At 41.7% G+C, this 22,344-nt stretch overlaps 1 protein-coding gene across 2 annotated transcripts; it reads right to left on the bottom strand.

Moving 5' to 3' along the window:
• Positions 1–1,778: 1,778 nt before the first annotated feature.
• LOC311064796 (C-X-C chemokine receptor type 4-like) lies at positions 1,779–4,246 on the bottom strand. 2 transcript variants are annotated; one of them, XM_084084739.1, is made up of 2 exons: positions 4,120–4,246; positions 1,779–3,491 (listed from the first exon to the last, which is right to left on the bottom strand). In XM_084084739.1, the coding sequence occupies exons 1-2, from the start codon at positions 4,129–4,131 to the stop codon at positions 2,361–2,363; spliced, it is 1,143 nt and encodes a 380-aa protein (XP_083940865.1). In that variant the 5' UTR covers positions 4,132–4,246; the 3' UTR covers positions 1,779–2,360. The 2 variants fall into 2 exon arrangements, with proteins under 2 accessions (XP_083940865.1, XP_083940864.1); XM_084084738.1 differs by having other exon boundaries at positions 1,779–3,494; positions 4,120–4,212.
• Positions 4,247–22,344: the final 18,098 nt, after the last annotated feature.

Below are 22,344 nucleotides of genomic sequence, written 5' to 3'. Positions count from 1 at the left end.
GAAATACATTGGCAGTGAATGACACCTCCTTTCTATGGGAAATTGCATTTACCTTGTGGTCTCCTGATAGGTGGTTTTTCAGGCTAGTTTTGAAAGAAACCAGTAATTTAGATCTTGTAATGGATGGTGTCAGGGCATTCCACCATGTTGTGGTTGGTCAGTAAATGTTTATCTTATCTTAAAGGCACCATTGTGTAAAGGTAATAGGTAAGTAATGCAGAAGCAGCGCGAGCTGAAAAGCAAAGATACCCCATCTACAACTCATCTAACCAACAATGTGGTAAACCTTGGTAAACCAGAAGCCACCAGTCAGTTCCCTAGTTTATTTTTGGCGGTTAGAGAAGCAGAAGAGCTCAGCTGAACTCAGCGCTGTGTAATTGGCCTGTGTCCCCATTATTCAGACTGAGGCAGCTGAGGTTTTATGCTAATAGCAGGGAATCATTCTGCATTTTCCAACCCAATAAAGCACCTCTTGTTGTTATCATGTTGACTGTGTGTGTGAGCACCTATAGCTCAGGAAAAAATGTCCATAATAAAGCTCAAGGCTTGATGGCTGTACTTCACACCTTTTTTTTTACAAAGGTAAAGAAATGGAAATGTGTCCTAGCTGGAAGCTTGGATGAATGGCAGCACCACAATGCACAGGAGCTATTTGACGACCTCATTCTTCTTGACATCCTTTGTTGTTGCCAGCTTCCTTCGGTTTACTTTCCACCTTGAACATCTCTCCATCAGTGGTTCTCAATGTGGGGTCCGGGGACCCCCAGGTGTCCATGGGGGGGCTCAAGGGGTCCCCAGCAAAATGTGTGAATGTAGCATAAAAATCAGTTAAACCACTTCAACCATATACATTGGCAAATTGAAAATAGACGATCTACAAGCCCACAACGCACCTAAATGTGACTCTTTGTAGATTGGTTTGTTTGTTTTTTTATCTTTAAAAATGTTTAACATTTGGAATATTTTTGAAAGACAAATCTTATATGAGGGTCCCTGGCACAACATATTTTCAGATGGGGGTCCATTGCCAAATACTTATTACAAGTTTGAGAATATATAGAATCTTCACCACCCATTACAGATAAAGCAGGCCAAGATTAACGTGACTTTTCTTTTTTTCTTTTCTTGCATGCCTGTCAGTGAAAGTGATTTCAGCGGATATCATTTTGTGTAGCCACAGGATCCACAAAAGCCACATCTGCCTCTTTTGCGCGGCATAATTCAGTTTGAACATTATTATTCTGGTTTTATGGTGTTTAAGTCTTGGCAGCAACTCTCAGAGAGAAAGGACTGGGGGTTGACCCTCTGACCTGTTTGGCCCCTTCAGGTTTGTAAAGTGAATGGAGATAATACGCATTTACAAGCCTAACATAATAAAGGCAGTATATCTCCACCGAGTGACGGGAACGAAAGATGGGAACTTAACATGTTATTTTCTTTGTTGAGAAGCCATATGGGTGCTAATTGTGACTGAGGATTCTGGCGTTTGGGTCACGGTTGCTTAAGATGTAAAAAATAAAAAAGTGCACAGATGTTCTTCCAATTACAGGGCCTCTCTCCTGCTCAGACCTTCTCCTATACTCTCCAGACGCCGGATCAGGTAGAAAGAGACACACACACACACACACACACACACACACACACACACACGCTTGAGGTGTGTGTGTGTGTGTGTGTGTGTGTGTCAAGCTTCACTCTACCAGCCCCCCCCCCAACCCTGAGGGCATCCTCGCTCCCTGAAGTGATGTTTAGGTTGACAAATGCACACAGCACAATAATTAAAAAGGGTAAAGTATTTATTTTTCTGTACAAAACTGAAAAAAAGTAAATACAAAATTGACATTATACCAACGCAGGGTATTTTTTTTACAAAAAGTCCAATGTGAATGACAGCAATAAATAATAGCTTTCTGATAATCACTCAACTTAAGTGCACAAATGCTAAGATGTTGTACGTACAGATATTCAAAAGCACCCATGCAATCCCTTACCAAAGAAAAAACAGAAAAGGTGCAGCTTTTCCCCCAAGCATCATGTGTAGCCTTGACGAGTCGTGAAAAAAACAAGTCTTGGTTGCAAAATCAATAGCTACAGTTCAACCAGCCATGGGGGGCACAGTGAATGGAACTCAGGCTCTGCCTGAGGATATGCCTTGAGGGCATATATAAGACTTTAAAAAACACAATATAAAAAAGAATCAAGTAATATTACAGTAAAAAACGCAATAAAAACAGAATGTCTAATATTTACAAATGTACAAAAATGTAGTAAGTCCTTTGAAATGAAAGCATAGTCTTTTTGTTTCCCCCTGAGAGTCTCAAGCCAAAAAAAAGGCTCCTGTCCTGAATGTCTCTTGTCTGTTAACTGGACAAAACACTCGACGATTCAGATTCGGTGGACACGGACGAAATAGGCCCACGCTTTTTGGTCATGAGAGTCGTTTTCTGACTCGACCTGCTGCTGAACGTCAGCGCCCTCCGGGCGGACTTCTTGAACTTGACCCCCAGAAACGCGTAGAGGATGGGGTTGAGGCAGCAGTGGAAGTACGCCAGGGCCTCGGTGATAGAGATCCACTTCTGCACGCCGTTCTCCAGCGCGCAGCTCTGCGGGATGACGCCCAGCATCATGAGCGTGTCCACGGTGATGCCCAGGCAGTAGGGCAGCCAGCTGCCGAAGAAGCAACAGACTAAGATGACTGTGGTCTTCAGCGCCTTCCTCTTGAGCGCCTGGCCCTTGGAGCCCTGCGACAATTTGACTATGATGATGCAGTAGCAGGTGGCGATCACCAGCCCGGGCAGCACGAAGCCCACGAGGATGTGCTGGAAGCGGAACGCCGCCACCCACAGCGTGGAGTTGGCCTGCGGGTACACGCGCTGGCAGATGATCCGCGAGCCCTCGGTCTCCACGCCGGGCATGCCGTCCATCGCGCCGGAGAACATGTCGTCCGGCTGGGCCTCCATGTCCTGCACTTTGGCGAAAACCAGGTCGGGGACGGTGAGGAGGGCGGCGGGCAGCCACACGCCCACGTAGATCACGCGATCCGCCAGGAGTTTACGCGTGGCCTGGCTGTTGGTGGCGCGCACCACCGCCAGGTAGCGGTCGAAGCTGATGAAGGCGAGGATGAGCACGGACGAGTAGAGGTTGACCGTGTAGATGGCGTGCACGGACACGCACATGAAGCCGCCGAAGTGCCAGCTGGAGGCGGCGTCCACGGCCCAGAAGGGCAGCGTGAAGACGAAGAGCAGGTCGGCCACGGAGAGGTGGAGGCGGTACTTGTCCGTCATGGTCTTGACCTTCTTCTGGTAGCCCATGACCACCACCACCAGGCCGTTGCCGACGATGCCCAGGATGAAGATGATCCCGTAGACCGTGGGCAGGAAGATGCGGTAGAACTCGTCGCTGAGCGCCCGGCCGCAGGGCTCCTCGAAGTCCACCCCCCAGTCCCCGGACTCATCCGAGGAGTTGTCGTTCTCCTCGAACACGAACACATGCTGCTGGGAAGCACAAAGATGGGATTTAGGTTAGAAAGGTTTGTCATGTTTTGAGAGAAATAAGCACCCATGTCTAGGAAAACAAGTCCAAAAAGAAGCAACTTATAGGCCACATGAGCACTTAAAAAACCTATATGCCTTTGAAAATAACCGATCACTTGTAGATCTGCTATTTTCAAAAACTTTTGAAATAAAATGTGGGATATTTTAACATTCTAATCTATAACAACACGAATGCTCCCTGGCACAAAACTTTTTTTTCATGGAAATATTTGAGAACCACTGGTTTAAATAATAATTTCATGTTTTGGAAACAAGCCTAAATAAGCAAGTACACTTTAGAAACGAGCCCGAAAACCCGCAAGCCGCAACTACCAAAGTCGCTTATAATAAGCCGACATGGCAACACTAGATCAGTCAGTGAAACACAAGAAACACAATTTGTCTGGTTATTATTACTGCACTGAATGATAACGGATTTATAATCATTTTGGTGCCTTTTGTTATTTATAAACACAGTCTGCTGTAATTAAATATGCTAAACGTTCAATTAAACACTGATCTGAAAAATCCTTATTAAAAACAACAACCCAACACAGTATAAATAAACAAACAAATGAAAACTCACCTCATATGACATTTTGGCTTTGAGTGTAAATTGTGTTGTCTGGGGTGTGTGTGTGTGTGTGTGGGTAGGTCTCCAAGGCTAGTAGTAGACTAGTAGTAAATTCTAAGGGACCTGCACTCATAAATACTGTTAACCCCCTGGCCCTAACCCCTCCCCCTCCCCTTAACCCCTCCCCCTTTGAGTCTGAGGTGCTGAGGAGGAGCATCAGCATTGTCAGGAGAGAAACAAGCAACCAGGTCTGGGGGGAAAAAAGCCCCAAAGAAGCAACTAGGGTACTATAGGCCATTCTTATGAGCACTTCAAACCAATATACTGTATACATTGAAAATAGCCGATCTACAAACTCACAACGCATCGCATCTATTTTCAAAGATTCTTGAAATAAAATGTGGAATATTTGGAAGATTATTGAAACATTCTAACAACACAAATCTGGTATGGGGCTACCTGCACAAAATATTTTCAGATGTAATTGGGGTTAGGGGACAAATACATATTCATTTGGGGTCCATGACATGACACAATAAAAAAAAAGTGAAACAAGCCCATATAAGCAACTACACTTTAGAAATAAACCCCCCAAAACTGCAACCTGCAACTAACCAATATTTACAATTTACATTTACAATTTTCGATGAATTGAGTAGGCTACAAAGGATCCCAATGGAAACGAGCCATTTCTTGGGTTTCTCCTCAACAGACCTTGCATTGAACTGTATACTTCCCTGTGCTTGTCTTTGCAAACTGTTAATAAAGTATTCAATCAAATCAATCAATCAATACAAACAACTTTACAGACAAAGCAGCCCAAAGTCGCCTATAATAATCAGACCTGGCAACACTAAGGAGGAGCGTCTGCACTGCACAGGGCGCGTGTGGGGTGTATGAGTGACACCCATGGGTGGGGTGTGACACCACCACGCGTTGCGTCGCAGAAGCAGACGTCTCCAAATCGGGCACTATAAAAGAAAACGATGTGTTGTGATCAGCGACAGACTGACAGTGTGTCACTAACGTCATGTGTGAGAGAGTGTGATGTGAGAAAGGAGTTTGTTTACACTTTCATTTCCAACCACAGAACAGAAGCCCCTCTTTTTGCCTCTCTTGCCCAGTGGTGGAAAGTAATTATATAGGCCTACATTTATTCAAGTACCATACTGAAGTACAATTTTGAGTTACTTTTACTTTACTGGAGTATTTCCAATTAGCCTATAAGTAGGCTACCTTTACTTCTACTCCACTATACTCTCAGAGGCAAATATGTGTTAAAGATTTTTATATATTAGAAAGTGTCTGTAAAGGGACATTCTACTTTTGGTACTTTAAGTAAATTTGTATTATAATACTTATACTTTTACTCAAGTAAAATGTAATTGAATTCCGGAAATACAGAGTATTTCTACATTGCAGTATTGATACTTTTACTCAAGTAAAACATTTGAGTACTTTTTCCACCACTGACACTTTCATTTCCAACCCAACAGAAGCCCCTCTTTTTGCCTCTTTTGCCCCAGAGGGAGAGTGGAAAATTAGAGTGGTCTTTTTTGTATACTTCAGCCTCATATTTCATTCTGTATACAAATCACTCGGTGACAGTGTGTGCACCGTCGCCTATGTTAGGCTATTATGATGTGAGAATTAAAGTCTAGTACTAGTTTTCACCACCCGAGTCTATACGTTTCTCTCCACCCTTCTTCTACACACATCCTGCCACATTTTAAGTGCTGTTATGTCTGCCTTCCCAAGTGCTGATTGACCCCTCTGGATCTGAAAAGAACCGCACACTCTTATGTGGGACTTCTATCAAGCAGCGCACAGTGTATAGGGTGCCACTGAGAAGGGTGTTCATTCTCTTAATACTGAAGTCTCACCACAGCGCTCTCACCCTCTCTGATTTCAGTTTAGTAGAGCGATGACAGAACTATAGGCCACACAGAGCTCTCTCGGAGTCTCTCCACCTTCTCAGCTCTGATCTCGACCAACATTGTGGCCACTTTTGAAACTGGATACGTGCCATGTGTGGCTTGCAAATGTTGTTACTGCTCTCTTTGATATGTGATAGCAGTGATTGATTGTATGAGTCTATCCACGTCATCGGTCCCACAGATGTATGGCTCTTTGCTTGTGTTGAAGTGTGAATCCTCCATGATCACATGTACAGAAAAGCTCTCGCGTGTTTAACTTGAAACCATCTGGCCGTGGATGCTGTCTAAAATGTTACAACAGTTGAATAATCTATTAACCACTTGAACCCCAACATTTATATACCGGGGGGAACATTCGCCAAACGCATCTCACAACGCATCTCTTTGTGAGCTTGTAGATCAGCAATTTGTTTGGCAAAGAGATTTGGCATAGATTGGAAAAATAACACACCAAGTACAGTGCAACTCAAGTCCATTTTTACTAAGTCTAGAGAGGTTCTAACTGGTTAATCCACCAATTATCATCAAGTAATCCAATGATCACCATTAATTCAGACGTTCATTAACACACTTAGGCCTACTAATTCATATTAGATTTAAATAATGTATTAGCCTTTGAATGCTTATCAAACTTGTTGCAGTGTTACCGGCTAATCTAATAAAATGCTCTATCTGTGTTGCCAGAGTGTGCCTGTGTGCAATGTCTGCCTGTCTGGGCCCCTGAGGAGTTGGCACAGGGGAGTCTGCCCAGGAGAGAATGCCCACTGTATTGGTATGTTGCTCTTATCAAATCCATTCAGTAGCAAACTGCTTTTCTGCTATCAGTGTCTGGAAGTCAAAGCCACTGGGCTTCTTCCAAATTACTTTCTGTTCAGAGGGGAATTACATTGAAAACAACTTTTGTTTTTCATTCTGCAGGTGAAGAGTATAGACCTTTTTATTTGTCCTTTTTTTGAGAAATAAGCAAGTGAGTTGAGTTCTAACTAATGTGTTGCTCATTTGCATTGTCTGGAAAAAGAAACAAATTGAAATGGAAAGTCCCTTTCCTGTATGCATTCTAAGCACTCACCCCTTTAAACAACTGACTATGAATACATGGTTATTCAGAACAATAAGATAATCCAGTAATTATTATCTTATAGCTCAACTAATTATGTCATAGTTTATAAACACATTAACAAGAGATTATCAGGTTTGAACAATAGTACTACCAGGGCCTAATTCCTGTAGTGGTCACAGACAATGTAATCTGATAATGTCTCAGTATTGTATTTGCATTTGTCTTGAGGGTTTGTAACTTGGTATTCATAAAATAGCATATCAAAGTCTTGTGAAATTCTGTGAAATGTCTTCATTTTTATATTCATAATAGCTCATTCATGTTGTTTTTAAGCAGAAAGCATAGGCTATGTGTAGAAGCAACATATGGTAGAGAAATAATCTTCATGACAAGAAAGAACTGATTCATAGGTGTAACTTTGCCAAGGAGCTAGACTTGAGTGGCAGACCGGTGGAAGGTTTATCCTTTGGGAGGAATCCAACTTGGGGTTCAAAAACTCTTTTATGTCATTCTGGCATTTCAGACAGTCTCAAATAACAGAGACAAAGAGAATCTTATCAAAAGTTTCAGACACGTTTGAGTCTTTGGCACAAGTCTATGCCCCTTCTTGCATTGTTTGTTCTCTGCAGCATGTAATCTATCATCTACCTACGCCGTCAAGTCCGGAATATTATTTTAACTCCTTACAGCAGTGGTTCTCAAACTTTTTCATGTCAAGGATCCCCAAATGTATATGTATATTTGGCCGCGGACCACCATTGGAAAAGCTTTTGAGCCAGGGACGCCCATACAAGATTTATGTTGTTAAAATGTTTCCAAAATATTCAAAAACATTTTTTGGGGGAAAATTGTAGATCTACAAGCTCACAACACATTGCATTGCCGGTAGATCGGTTATCGAAGAGGTTAAACTGATTTTGTTGCTATATTATAACTAATTTGCTGGGGACCCCCTGGAAGTAGCCCCTCCAGGCCCCCTGGGGGTCCCTGGACCCCACTTTGAGAAGCACCGCTCTGGCTGCAACATGTAGTCTATCAACAAAATAATAATGCTTTTTTCTTGCTGTGTATCAGACCAAGTAGAGACATGAACTGTAAAGAACTGTTGTCAACTTTATCTGTAACTACTATGATTTATGGACTTTTCAAAGCTGAGTAATGAATTCAGAATGATATTGTGTCTGCACGATAATCGATCGTCTTACACAACTGACTTGTTGATGTTTTCCTTTCTTTGGCTGTTGTAGTGTCTGTGTGTAGCTTATCATTTGATTGCATTTCAACTGAAAGTCTATTATTCTCATAAAAACATAAGTATTTTGGGTGTGTTTTCCTTCAAATGGATATATTCTGCAGCCTCTGTGCCTCCTTGGATGCAACAAGGCTGCAGATTGCGATCGGTAGGCAGGCAGCAGGGGTCTTAGAAAAGGTCCATGAGCCCACTTAGAATACAAATCATGGCAAGTGTGAGTGGCAGGGGTGGGGGGTGGGGGGGCTCTTCGGTGAAGAATGGGTATTGAAATGAGGCAGAAGAAGAATGCTTGTTGTGAGATAAAGAGAGGGGTGAACAGAGCTGTTCAGTCAACAATGCCAGACACAGTCACAGTCATCCAGTTCCAACTCATGGAAAGTAACTAGAGTACTGTGTATAAGTACACTTTTAACATTGTGCATGCAGGACCTTTACAGGTAATAAAGTATTTCCAACATCAGCAACAGTGTTGCCAAGTCTGCTTATTATAAGCGACTTTGGGCTTGGTGTTTCTGTAAAGTTGCTTGTAAATATTTACAGTTGCGGTTGCGCGACGCTTTGTGAGCTTGTAGATCGGCTATTTTCAAATAGCCGATGTATATAGGTTTAAAGTGCTCACGTGGCTGGCCTATAGTCACTTCTTTGGGGCTTGTTTTCACAGACGCGGTTGCTTATTTCTCTCACACAATCTGGCAACGCTGAATGCCAGTCACAGTCAGTCATCCAGAGAGGAGCCCATAGCAAGTCAGATCATTTTCATAATGGTATACCACTGCTCAAATATCACCTTCACTACCCCCCCCCCCCTTCTCCTTCAAATCACCACATACAAAATAACATGTTCTCTTTGTTGTTGAAGCTCACTCGGGGTGTCGCCCCTAAACACATATAAAAGGGTTTGGGTAGCTCATCCCAAATACCTTTAATCTCCTGTCTGGGGATTGCCAGGTGGGTTATGTGTATGTCAACTCTGTACATGATAGCTTTATGATTTTTTTTTCTTTATTCATGAACCATGGCTCACCTGTGCGTGCTTGCCAATGCATTGTAGGCTGCATATTTGTGGGACTGGAACAACTTGGAGATTTGGGGGATTTTTTTCTTTTTTTCTGTCTTGCAAAGAGTCCCGTTTTCGCTGACGGTTGATTAAGTAAAGGGCAAACATCTGATGCTTGGCTTTACTGAGCTGCTTTCACTCTCACGTACATCATTTCAGTCTAAATCAGGCCAAGGACCCCCTAGCCGAGAGAGAGATGATGCAGGGACCCCCACTACATATTGTATAACATTGTGTTGCAGATTTCATTTCATTTCATGGATTTCAGATAGCTTCATAGACTTGTTTGACAGCACTATCATGTTGGATTCATGTTAATGTGGATTTTCATACATTTAACCACTTAAACCCTTAGGTTTTAAGTGGTTACTTAAAACCTAAGGGTTTTAACTTAAAACCTGATGGTTTTAGTGGTGAGGCGTTGTGATCTTGTAGATCTGCTATTTTGGGCTAAAGTTCTCCTCAGAACAGGGATGCTTGGTTGAAGTGGTTAATGTAAAAATCACACAAAGATTTGGCGGACCCCCTGTAGTAGCCTAACTCTGAGGACCCCCTACGGGTCCCGGACCCCCTGTTGAAGACCTCTGGTTTAAATCATCCAGTTATAAACACACAGGGACGTTTTAAATCTCTTTTCATACCAGTCCTTTTTGTCTATATTTTGATGTGCGGGAAAATATTTGTACCTGTGTCGAAAATGTCAGGTAATGCACAAGGGATCTTGTTTTCGCGCCCTTTAGAATCCTGTGTTCTTACACGTGTGACTCATAGGAATTGGAATGTGCCTGCATGTTATGGTATGTGGTATTTTCAGCATTCATGCTGGAATGCATAACATTTATATCTGCGTTTATCAGTGAAGGCTCCATCGGGGTACCTATGTTTTTCAATCTCTCCATGGTCTATGTACAGAGAGTGTCTCTCAGTCTGACCGATATATCGGTTTGGCCGATCTATCAGCCATTGTTTGACTTTCTTTTTAAGACATCTGTATCAGTAAATAGGCCTACACAGCCAATTTTTTAAAACCACTTTCAATCCGGTCCCCCTATTTTGTTGTATTATATTTGTTTTATTAATGGAGAACATTTTCAAAAGTTAGTAAACAGAAATAACCTTTTAATTTAACAATTTAAGCACTGTTCAGAAATTCCAAAAATAGCCGATATACAAAGCTCACAGCATTGCGATGCATTGCAAGCATGTAGATCAGTTATTTAAATAAATAAAAGATTAGGGCTTTAAGTGGTTAGATAAAGCTATTTGTGATTATTCTTTGTTTTGCATTAAATGTTCTCATATAAAACAAATTGAAATGATGAAATTGATTAGAAAATGTTTTTCTTTTTCCACAAAGACAAATACATTGAAACATTAGGAATCAAGGGACTAGAGCAAGGGTTCCCAAACTTTTCAGCCCACGACCCCCCAAAATAATCATATTTGAACTGGGGGACACCCCCACCCTGACAAGCACTTGGAAGTGTAGGAGGTGAGGCATTACATTTAGTTTGACTCGGTTCCACAGATAAATATAGTGAAAAAAGCCAAACGTGCAAGGCGTTGTGAGCTTGTAGATCGGCTATTTTCACAATGCTTGTGCCTTTCTTACATAATATTTGACAATTTGGCCAATTTGGTATTAAAAAGGTCTTACAAGTCATTAGAAATGTGAAGATAGCCTGTATACAGTTATACTGTATGTCGGTTTGTTTACTAGTTAGAAAACAATGTTGCACATTACAGTAAGCTTATCATCTGGGGACCCCCAGTTTGGGAACCACTGGACTAGAGGACTCTCCAAAATCGGAATCGGCATCGGACCCAAAAAAAAACAGGCATCGGTCAGGCTGAGCTCTCTCAGGAGAGTATAGTGCAGAGAGTAGTCATGGTCTGTGTACAAGGTGTCTCTGGGGAGGGGATGGGAGGCTGCCAAGTGGGATGAGACATCCATCCCACATGCTTGTTTACTTCTGCTCTCTTTTGTCAGGGGTTTGTCTTCTGTGACGAGGCTAAAGCCCCATGCAGGGGTACCACACTAGGGTACCACTGCTGTTCTCCATATATGTAAATAATCTTTGTGATTATTTATAAAATGCTGCATTCCATTTGAATGCAAATTATACAGTTTACGCACTTCCCCTCTGATAGTACAAGCCTGCGGATTCCTGTGGTCTGCATTTGATGTGGTTCTGTTCCATTTGAACTCATCTTAAGTTGGTGTTGCAGGCAAATCCAAGCAAATACAAATTAAAGCTATTTTTAAATCGAGTTAACCTCTAATCTCTCAAATCTTAGAGACTGCTCAAGGGGTTACATTTTTAATGGAAGTCCCCAGGACGTTATCCTTTTAACCTTCATGTCTCTGTACCACATGCTGTTTACATTTCTGACTAATAAGGTATTCAAATTCAAATCAATCAATCAAATAAAATCAATCAAGCCGTCCATCAATCAAATTCAATCAATCAACCAACCAACCAATCAATCAATCAGTCACTTTGTTATGTATCCTAAATCAAATCACACATTGAAAACCGTGTTTCCAAACTGAAACTTAAATCAAGTTGACTTTTTAGGAATTAATCCTGTTTCTCCTTCCATTGAAGGAATCGATGATGAAGGTGCATTCAGCCTCAGTCATACAGAATATTACACTTGAAGAACGATACTCAGGTATATATGAATTATCATAGGACAAATACAGGTATTAAGCAAGCACAACATCCTTTTATTTTAGGAGTTGTTATAACTGGTATCGAATCTATTTTCTTTTTTACATAACGTTGCCAAAGTGAAATATATTAATTGCTGATTATATTTCACTCACAAAACCATTTGAAAAAGCCCCCAGCTGGCCCCAAGCTTGTGATTAAGAAAGGACTGGATTCTCAACAATGGTCCCACTCTAAAGACAAAGCTTGTGTTATCTTGGCATGGCCCTTCCTTTCCTAGACTTCCTACTTTGCTATGGGCTTGAATATGTTGGCTCTTTGAAAGCTATTTCCTTGACCTCAATCAAGGTCAATTTTGTTTTATTATTCATAATGACATAAAGTCCGGGACCCTCTTATGAATGTAATATGTTTACATATATTTAAACAAATCTGATATACTTTCACAATTCAGTGAATCCCATTTCACCCAATTGAAGACCCTGTTGTAACAATAGTCCTTTTAAGATGTAATATAAGTCTCCTGAATATGAAACTATGAGTCAGATTAAAGTCAGTGTTGCAATTTGTGTTGTTTTATAACACTAGTATTGAAGTGTACCGTATATTACCAAATTGACTTCTCTATATAAACAGAGACTTAGTTGGCTGTTGTACTCGCATTTCAACAACAATTTATTCTTGGCTGCCTGTTTCTTTTTTCTTTTCCCCCCACTAAGGAATGCCTTCCAAACTTGTCTGAACAAAAAGTTTTTGCTTTCACCGCATTTTAAGGAGAGAGAATGGTTACCATCCAGTTCGTTTTTTTCATATTACTTCATGAAATTCTATTACTCCGCGGCTAGCGTTTAAAATGTCCATTTTGTTGCATATCAGTGCAATATGTGCGCGTGAAATATGTGTTGTTTTAGTTCCAGTGGGGAGTTTGGAAAGTAATTATTTTCCTCATTGAGAAGAACAGGTGAAAGTGGTTTCTCTTTGTTGCTTTGGGATCAGGATCAAATATCACTGACGGCTCATGCACACATTATTGTGTGTACTGCTCCAAGCCTGAGTCATTTATTACAATACAGTTCATTTTGTTTCTTTTTCTTTTTTTTTTGTATGCACAGAAACAATGATCCATCATATGGAGTGTACTATTCCTACTCTGAAATTTGCATGGCGAGGTTTATGCCCAAGGTGCAAGGTACAAGTCAAAATTTCAAAGCACACCTGTATTCATAACGAAAACAACATATCTATAAGCTCACAATGCATTGTGAGCTTGTAGATCAGCTATTTTCCCTTTTTTATTTTTGGAAATATGTGGGGAAATATATAAAAAAGACACTGTTCACTACTCAAAATAGGGATGCCAGGTTTCTTTTTTCTAGGTTATATTATTTTCCTCTGTGTTGGCAAATTACCTTTACCTTACCTATCCGCTTTGTGCCTTGTGGCACATAAGCAGTGGTGGAAAGTTAAGTACTGACGTGGAAATCCTTGCTTACAATTTATGTATTTCAGTCGTTAAGTCTAGCGGAATTAGAAACTCTCAAAAGATCAGCAAAACCTTGACTCAGATACAATGAAGTGATAATAGAAAGATTTATTTACAGCGCTGTAACAGTCACACAACATACACATACATCCTACACCAGCAAAGCACACAGATAGACTGACTTGCTCTTCTGTGACGGTCCGCTCATAATTGGCTACAGGAAAACAATAATTAATTTGATGTCTTGTTAGTGCTAAAACATATCTCTTCTACTGGCAGCTGTGACCTGCCGACCTGAACTCCCTATTCCGGTCTTATCATCTGGTGTTGTAGGCCTTGTTCTGCTGCTCTCAAACCCAAGCTACCAACACAGACTAATTGATGCTAAGCCATATAATATAATAATATAAATGTGCTTCATCAGTACATTTACTTAAGTACTGTACTTAAATAATTGTGTTTTACCACATGGGAAGTGGTGGAAAGTTAGCTAAGTATAATTACTCAAGTACTGTACATGAGTACAATTTTTAGGATTTTTTATTTTACTGGATTTTTCTCAAGTACATTTTAAATTCCGGACTTTTACTTGTAACAGAGCATCTCTACAGTGCAGTATTGATACTTTTACTTAAGTAAAGTGTACTGTGAGTACTTCTTCTACCACTGCACATGGGTGCAAATCTCCTTCTTTAGCGTGTCCCCGGTTCCACTCCTTGCCAGCCAGACTCTTTTGCTGTTTATCATTCAGTTTCTTTATCTTGCACTACTGCCCATTTGATGGATATTGTTCTCCTTTTGTATCACAAGCCACACTTTCTCCCTATCCCTGCGAGTGTGTGTGGATTATGTTTATTTTCATGTTGGCATCCCCTTCACAAGATGTAGTGTTTCTTCATAAAAAGCAAACATCACAAAACAATCATTCATCAGTATCTTAGTTTGATAGTCTGTGGGCAACAACAGGAAGAAGGCGGTTGGTCCTTCTGAAACATCTCTGCAAAGATTATGTTGAGCCTTGCCTGTCATGACATGGAATCCACGCAGAATTAGAAGAAAAAAAAAGAGAGGCTTGCATGAGCCAATAAAAAGTGAAATGGGTGACACTGCCCTCGAGGTGTTGAGGAGAAATATATATCCACTTTTTTGGCATAGACTCAAAAACAAGCCACAGGGGAGGTTGGGCAACGGCAGCTTGATATTACAGAGGAAGGGTGTTCTCTTATGAGTCCATGATAAATGCAAGCGCTCCCTTTCCTTATGCACCAACGTCTAAAATGTGGTTTTGCTTTGCAACAGCCTTAAATTGCTGCCACACTGGTCGCTGCATGCCAAGCTGGTGCCTAGTAGTGCCCTTTCATGCTGATATCCAATATATACTGTATAAAGTTCATTTAAAAATTGCTGCTTCTGATCAATTAGAATTTTGGCGATCTCTATTTTGGGCATGTCGTTGTAGGCAAAGATTTCCCCAAAAATGACACAAGGTTCAAAAGTAGCGTGTTGTGAGCTTGTAGATCTGCTATTTTTGAAAAGAGGTGGTTTATCGTTTGCATGATAATGACAAACTCAAACAGCAAAATCCTCACTTATACTGTAACTCGCGAGAATAAAAATGGACCCAATCGACCCATTTTTACCCTCCCAAATGAACCTTGCAGGTCCATGTTTACATAGAAGATTTGACTGTGCAGTGGAAAGTCACTTACATCAGTCACATCCACCTATGGCCATACAGCAACAGAGTGTGAAGACCTATGCTTGAGTGATCATTCTCTGTGGTTTTAGTGCTAGACCTCTTTTGACTTGTGTAGCACCTGTGTGCAACAGAAGGCCAAAAAAGCTTCCACCCAAGCCTCTTGTTGTAGTTGGAGGTGCTCCATCTGCTCTGGCAGGCTACAGGAGAGGAGTATACGGTCCCCCCTTCACTCCTCCAAATGCAATACCCAATGCTGAGCTCAGCCCTGATGTTCAGAGATAAGAAGGACAATGCGGACAGATGACAGCGGATAAGCTTTCTAGAGAGGAGGGGAGAAGGGGAATAGACCTGCTGTCAGGACACACTCCTCATTTCCCTCTTTGGATCTACAGTGAAAAGAATTAAAGAAGTTTTAGATTAAGCAACATCTGATGATTCTATGAGTGAGTTTGTGGCTTGAGATTATGCCAAAAATAAATACAGAAAAACACCCCAAAAAAAAGTGTTTCTTTATGGGGAAAAGCACATAATATATATTTATTAATTTGGTTTAATTCTGAAGTGTTATATAGTGTGGCATTAATTCACTATTTATAGCCAAAATGGAAAATTGTGGTCAATAACCAATAATTTGCTTTACTTAAACGTCATTTTGGAATGGAATTCTGCCATGTTTGACCATTTTAAGGCACTATGGTAGACACAGGTAATGGACATTCTGCTATTGTGAATACATGTCTGGTGAATTAGCAGAGTCACTTCTCCTCATTCAATCACTAACAGAGTTTCATCGTTAACATTAACTATTTGAGTTAAATAAACCCAGCGTTTTAACCTCTGCTTCCACAAACAGGCTTTGTGCATAACACCTGTCGCCTTTGGCACATTGCTGCTAGAGAGCTGATTTATTGCCCCTATACTCAGCGCAGAAAGACTAGCTCTCATTTGTCATTTAGAGACAATGGAATGGAAAAAGAAACGGCAACAATATGGCTGGCATGTATACGTATGTAGTACGTCCTCGCACGCTGATGCCTTCAACATCCCGTGTTTGAGTGACATGCAGGCGCTGGTCTGCAGTGAGAGGAACACAAGTGTCCAGTGTTGGATGTGAGAGCATAAAATACCAATGGAGGTACAGTATATACAGTGTTGCCAGATTTTGCGAGAGAAATAAGAACCAGAGCAGAGGTCTATGAAAACGAGCCCAAAAGAAGCGACTATGCCACACGAGCACTTCAAACCTATATACGTTGGCTATCTGAAAATAGCCGATCTACAAGCTCATAGTTTTGCTATTTTCAAAAACATCTTGAGGAGAAAAAAAAGTGCAAAATGTGGAATATCTTTGAAACATTTTAACAACACAAATCTGGTACGGGGGGGGGGGGGGGGGGGGGGTCCGTGGACAAATACACATGAATTTGGGGGTCCTTGATATGTGAAAATATTTGAGAACCACTGTTTTTTAAACAATAATCCAAAGAATTTGGAGGTAAGCCCAAATAAGTATACACTTTGGAAACAAGCCCCAAAAACCCGCAACCTGCAACTTCTGCACCAATATTTACAGGCGACTTTACAGGAAAAACAAGCCCAAAGTCGTATATATAATAAGCAGACCTGGCAACATTGACCAATGGAGGTTTATATACAGTATATATCAACCCCATGGCTGGAGGGACACATTTTACCACCCCGCTGGTGCCTTGACGTCTGAAAGACGACACCGTCCGTCTACACTGACTGCCCCCAAGCCGGCTGAAAACAAATAGTTGTTGTATTTGTTGTTCTATTTTCTCCTTCCTCTTCTGTCTCCAGGAAAGGGCTGCTGTAGAAAGTAAACACTGGCAGGCACCTGTTGAAATTAGTGATGGGAACAGATAAGATTTGAATGATACCAACATCCATTAGCAATTCTTCTCTATTGATTCCTGATCAACTTTCAGTGTGGCCTACACAGGGTTTCAGCTGTTTTATTTTCTCTCTGAGTCTGAACACAGTTTAGGAACAGCCTGTCTAATAACAATTGAATAACGTGTTAAAATAAATTACAGGGTTGCTTTTTAATGAGCTTTTCAGCAGTGTAGATACATCGATGTCATTGTTTTGCAATGAGTAAAACTGTCTGTCCGAGCAACTGGAAAACTAGTCAGCATTGATAAAAAAGGAACTAATAAGCTCCGAGGCATATAACGTTGATTCTTGGAGTTAACGATTCAGATTCTCGATTCTCCGTCCAGGTGATTTTCTTCCCTCTGCTGAGCTGCCTCTCAGTGGGTGAGTTTACTGAGTTTTACAACCCTGACCCCTGAATGAAGCTACACTCTCTACTATAGTCTACTCCAGTGGTTCTCAACCCTTTTCAGGGCGTGACCCCCCAAAATAAGCATAATCTGAACTGGGGACCCCCCAAAATAAGCATATCTGAACTCCCCCACCCTGACAAACACTTGGAATTGTAGGAGTTGAGGCATTGCATTTAGTTTGACTCGGATCCACAGATAAATATTGTGAAAATAGCAGATCTACAAGCTCTCAATGCCTCACGTTGCGAGGCGTTGTGAGCTTGTAGATCTGCAATTTTCAAAATGTTTACCTCTCATATAATTTGACAATTTGGCCAAAGTTTGACCAGTTTTTACAGTAGTTTGTTGATTGCTTTTGATGCAGTAATGGTCTTTTTTCTTTTCCTTTTATTTTCTATCTTGGGGACCCCCCAAAAATCATGTGAGGACCCCCTGGTCCCGGCCCACAGGTTGAGAACCACTGGTCTACTCATCACAGTGGCGCACAGAGTGAGGGCCAATTAAATCACTCCTCAGTGTTCTGTTTGATACGGTACAAAGGCAAGCGCACACACACTGCTTTGATGCGTAATATGTTTTAAATCAACGCTTGGCTGTGGTAATGCCACACAGCTAATTTCAGGAGGACAAAGGTATCAATTAGTCAGGCTCAGAAGTAAACCACGGTCTGATTCCTGACAGTGATGAACAGCAGAAAGAAACTCCTTGACAGTGGTGGAAAGTAACTTAGTACATTTACTCAAGTACCGTACTTTTGAGGTATTTTTTACTTTACTGGAGTATTTCCAGTTTTCAGTACTTTTACTTCTACTCCACTACATCTCAGAGTCAAATATTGTACTTTTTACTCCACTACAATTATATGAAAACTTAAGTTACTAGTTACTTTGTAGATTTTGATCATTATTACAAAACATACATTAACCTCTTCAGCCCTATATACATTTCGACCAATGACCATTTAAAAATAGCCGATCTACAAGCTCACAATGAGTCGCATCGCGATGCATTATGAGCTTGTACATCTGATATCTTCAAACGATTTTTTTATACATTTCATAAATTTGAAAACGTGCGAAATGGGACATTCTGCACAATGAGCACCTTTACTTTTGGTACTTTAAGTACATTTTGATCTAAATACCTTTGTACTTTTACTCCAAGTACATTTTGCATTCTGGACTTCTACTTGTAAAAAGAGTGTTTCTACATTGCAGTATTGATACTTTAACTCAAGTGAAACATGTGAGTACTTTTTCCACCACTGCTGCCGGAACAGGAGTCTTGTGGCGTTAGGCCTTAGTTTGTATCGAGGCTGACAAGGAGAGTCATCCCTTGAGAATATAGAAATGGTGGGGTTTTCAGAGCTGAGTAAACAAACACTCCGTGCTCCCTCGCCCCCGATAGAATTTCCTCTCCTATATACCGTCTCCGTGGTCAAATCCTAGAGGTACTCACCCAAGACCTGGGGGCCCTTTGTGTTCCACCGCATCTGGGTTTATTTTCCCAGAGTTTTAAGAACAATTGAATTCTTCTCTTTTCTAAGGACTGCAAAGACTTTAGATTCCCCGGCTGATATACAGAATGTTGCCATTTCTACCCTCCCTCCCGCTGGCCTAAATCTGCGAGGATTATTGTGTTTTTGTGTCAACAAGGACGTGTGGTAAATAATAGTCCACGATGAATGCTCACAGACCAACATCCTGTTCGTTGCCCACTTGATTATTTGGCCAGGCCTTCTTTTTCCCCAGAATGGTTTATGACAGGAGGAAGAGCAGGCGTTATAGTCGCCCTGCCAGCAAGCCAGGAATACATTAATTATTATGCTGTATATTATACGGTTCCGTGCCTCTGCTTTTGATATACCCCCTCTCGTCATTAATTTTCACGTGGGGATATGTTGTATCCCTGCTTCTGAGTGAATTAAATGTAGACTGTCTGATATGTTTTATAATATCACAATTTAGCTGTTTGATAAAAAATGTAAGGCATTATCTTTAAAAAAATATATATATATATATGACATTTGATTTAAACAAATCTCTTTTTTTGTGTATTTTTCCCTAAGCAAAAATAGTAGATCTACAAGCTCACAACGCATTAGGATGCGACATGTTGTGAGGTTGTAGATCAGCTATTTTCGCTATCACCCCTCTGTTTTTCCCCCTTTTCTTTCTATCACACAAATCAAACCCAATGTTGACAGCGGTTGCCATAAAACACCCCCCTCTGTGATGGAAGTAAACATCAAGTTTGGTATTACTCATCAATGGTTTCTATGAAAGATGAACCTGATGAAGATCCCGGCGATCGAAACTTTGATAAATTAGTGCACCCACAATCAATCTTGTTTTGGTAGCAACAGAAATTTGTTCAGGGTTTTTTATGTTGTTTTTTTGCAGTCATGCAGACCAAGCTTTTTTTTTTTTTAAAGTCCTGCACCTGAACAAGCTGGCTGTGCACACTCCACCTGTTTGATCCTTTGAATGAAAATATACCACCGATGATGTAAGGAGTTATACTGTAACCTGACTTATCACTTATCAGAGCCAAGAGCTTGGAGATCAGGATGTTGCAGCAGCAGTGCGCTCACATTCTGAATAGACAGACAGACTCATATTGTTTGGACTGATTATCATCTGTCAAGCACCCCAGACACTTGGATATTTGCTGCGGGATATTTGCTTTGGGTTGAGGTGTCCAGAAAAAGGCAAAGGCCCCAAGGCAACCGACAGAGCGTGTTATTATCAGGTAGTGTCAACAGGAGGTTTCCAGGTTATCATCAATAACATCTGCACGACCGCAAGAGCTGTGTGTGCTCCAGTTTATCTCTCGAGTCCCGTTTGTGATCTCTTGTTTACTTTGGTCTTGTACTCAGATAAGTCGATTTGTTTTGTATATTTATTGCTCGCCGGGGCTGACACACTATTTGTTCCTGACTGTCAGGAGGGCGCACGGTCTGTATTATGACTGCCATGCAAATATCTGAGGGCTGAGTTTGTTATATCCATGTTCATTTTTACCCTTTCGTGTGCCCTAACATTTTTCTTGTTTGAAAAGCACAAGCACAAGTCGAGATTGCCTTAACCAAGCCGGCCGGGGCCGAACGCATACAGGCAGCTGGGACTATAGCTGCCCTTTTGTTTCCACTCTATGAATCAACAATTCATTTTCCAAGCGATCGGTACAACAAAAAGGTGATTGTTTGCAACGTGTCCCGGCCAGTTCCACTTTACAGTTTCCTGAGCAAACCCTCTAGACAGCCATTGCTCAATCATGGTTCACCTCTCTGGCAGAGGCCACAGACAACAGCTTTCACTCCCCACTTGAAATCAAATCAATGGCAGATCCATCATGGGTCCTCATGGCCTCGGGGTGCATCTTAGGATCTGCAGGGAGCTGACCCTCTGCTCTGTCCACTTGCTACTTATGTCCAGGAGCGCTGTGTCTGGTGTGTGTGTGTGTGTGTGTGTGTGCGTGCGTGTGTGCGTGCGTGCGTGCGTGCGTGCGTGCGTGCGTGCGTGCGTCTGTGTGTGTGTGTGTGTGTGTGTGTGTGTGTGTGTGTGTGTGTGTGTGTGTGTGTGTGCACTTGTATTATACTATACTTGTGAGGGCCAAATAAAAATGTACTTGAGTAAAAGTATTGGCATCTAAATATATCAAAAAGTTAAAGTAATCATTTTGCAGAATGTGTCCCATTTCACAAGTTCAGCATGTATAAAAAATCTTTTGAAAATAGCAGATCTACAAGTTCAATTTTCAAATAGCCAAAGTACTTAGGGCTGAAATGGTTAGTGTATGTTTTGTAATTATAATCTACTAGAGTTTCGGGGGGCTACGCCCCCCTCAACCCCAGCCGCGCACGGGGCCCAGCGTGGCCGCGTGTATATTGGGGTACTCAAATTGCTGGAGTAAAACTGTGGAAAAGTAAAAAAAAAAAAAAAACAATTTGAAAAAAATATATTTGTGATGTTTGAGGGGGACCCCCGCGGACCCCCTGCTGGTCGACGGCCCCCCTGTGGAGTGTTGGCCCGCGCGGGGACCCCCCTGGAACATGGCGGACCCCTTCGGTGTATTTTTTTTTTTCATGAAGGTGGTTGCTTGTTTCTGGCGCTTGTTTTTAGAGAACCTGGCATGCCAACGACTTGGCAACCCGACTTGTTTGTTTTTGTGTTTGGGATGAACATGGCACGTGAAGGACGGACATAGTGTGATCGAGACATGAGTGAAGTGAAAGTAACGGCCTGGGTGGAACAAAGGAGGTACGTAAGAAGGGGGGGGGGGGGGGGGGGGGGGTTGAAGCAAAGGAGCTGCGTGTGTGTTGGTGTGGAGGAGATGGGCAGAGTGCAATGGCGGCGCAAGCCAGCGCATGCTGCCGCACGTTACACCAGAAATGGTGCCTGGAGAAAATGGTGACCAAAAAAAAAGTTTTGAAAAAAAGGAAAAAACCCCCGCAGCGGCTGGCAGCTGTTGTGGTGATGAGGTCGTGCGCAGGGTAAACGGTACGAAGCTGGCTCCCCTTCCGTTTTGTCCGACATTTGGTGAGTAGAATTAATTATGTTGCGCGGTGGAAAAGCTGTAGTGAGCAGTGAGATGTCCCCTACGCGAGGCGTAAATTCAGCGCGGCCGCCGTGGCGAGTCAGTTGCCGACATGTGGTCTGGCGGTGCGTTGTTTATTCGATAACAGAGCTGTGGGGTGTCGCACCCAGGGTGCGGAAGTTGCTCGCCATTTATATAGTTAGATATATTCAAAGTTTCTAGTAAT

The sequence above is a fragment of the Gymnoscopelus microlampas genome, assembly GCF_963454915.1.
Source record: "Gymnoscopelus microlampas genome assembly, chromosome: 17".
Lineage (NCBI taxonomy): Eukaryota > Metazoa > Chordata > Actinopteri > Myctophiformes > Myctophidae > Gymnoscopelus > Gymnoscopelus microlampas.
Note: the sequence above shows the minus strand (reverse complement) of the source record. Positions and strands in the feature narration are given on the sequence as shown.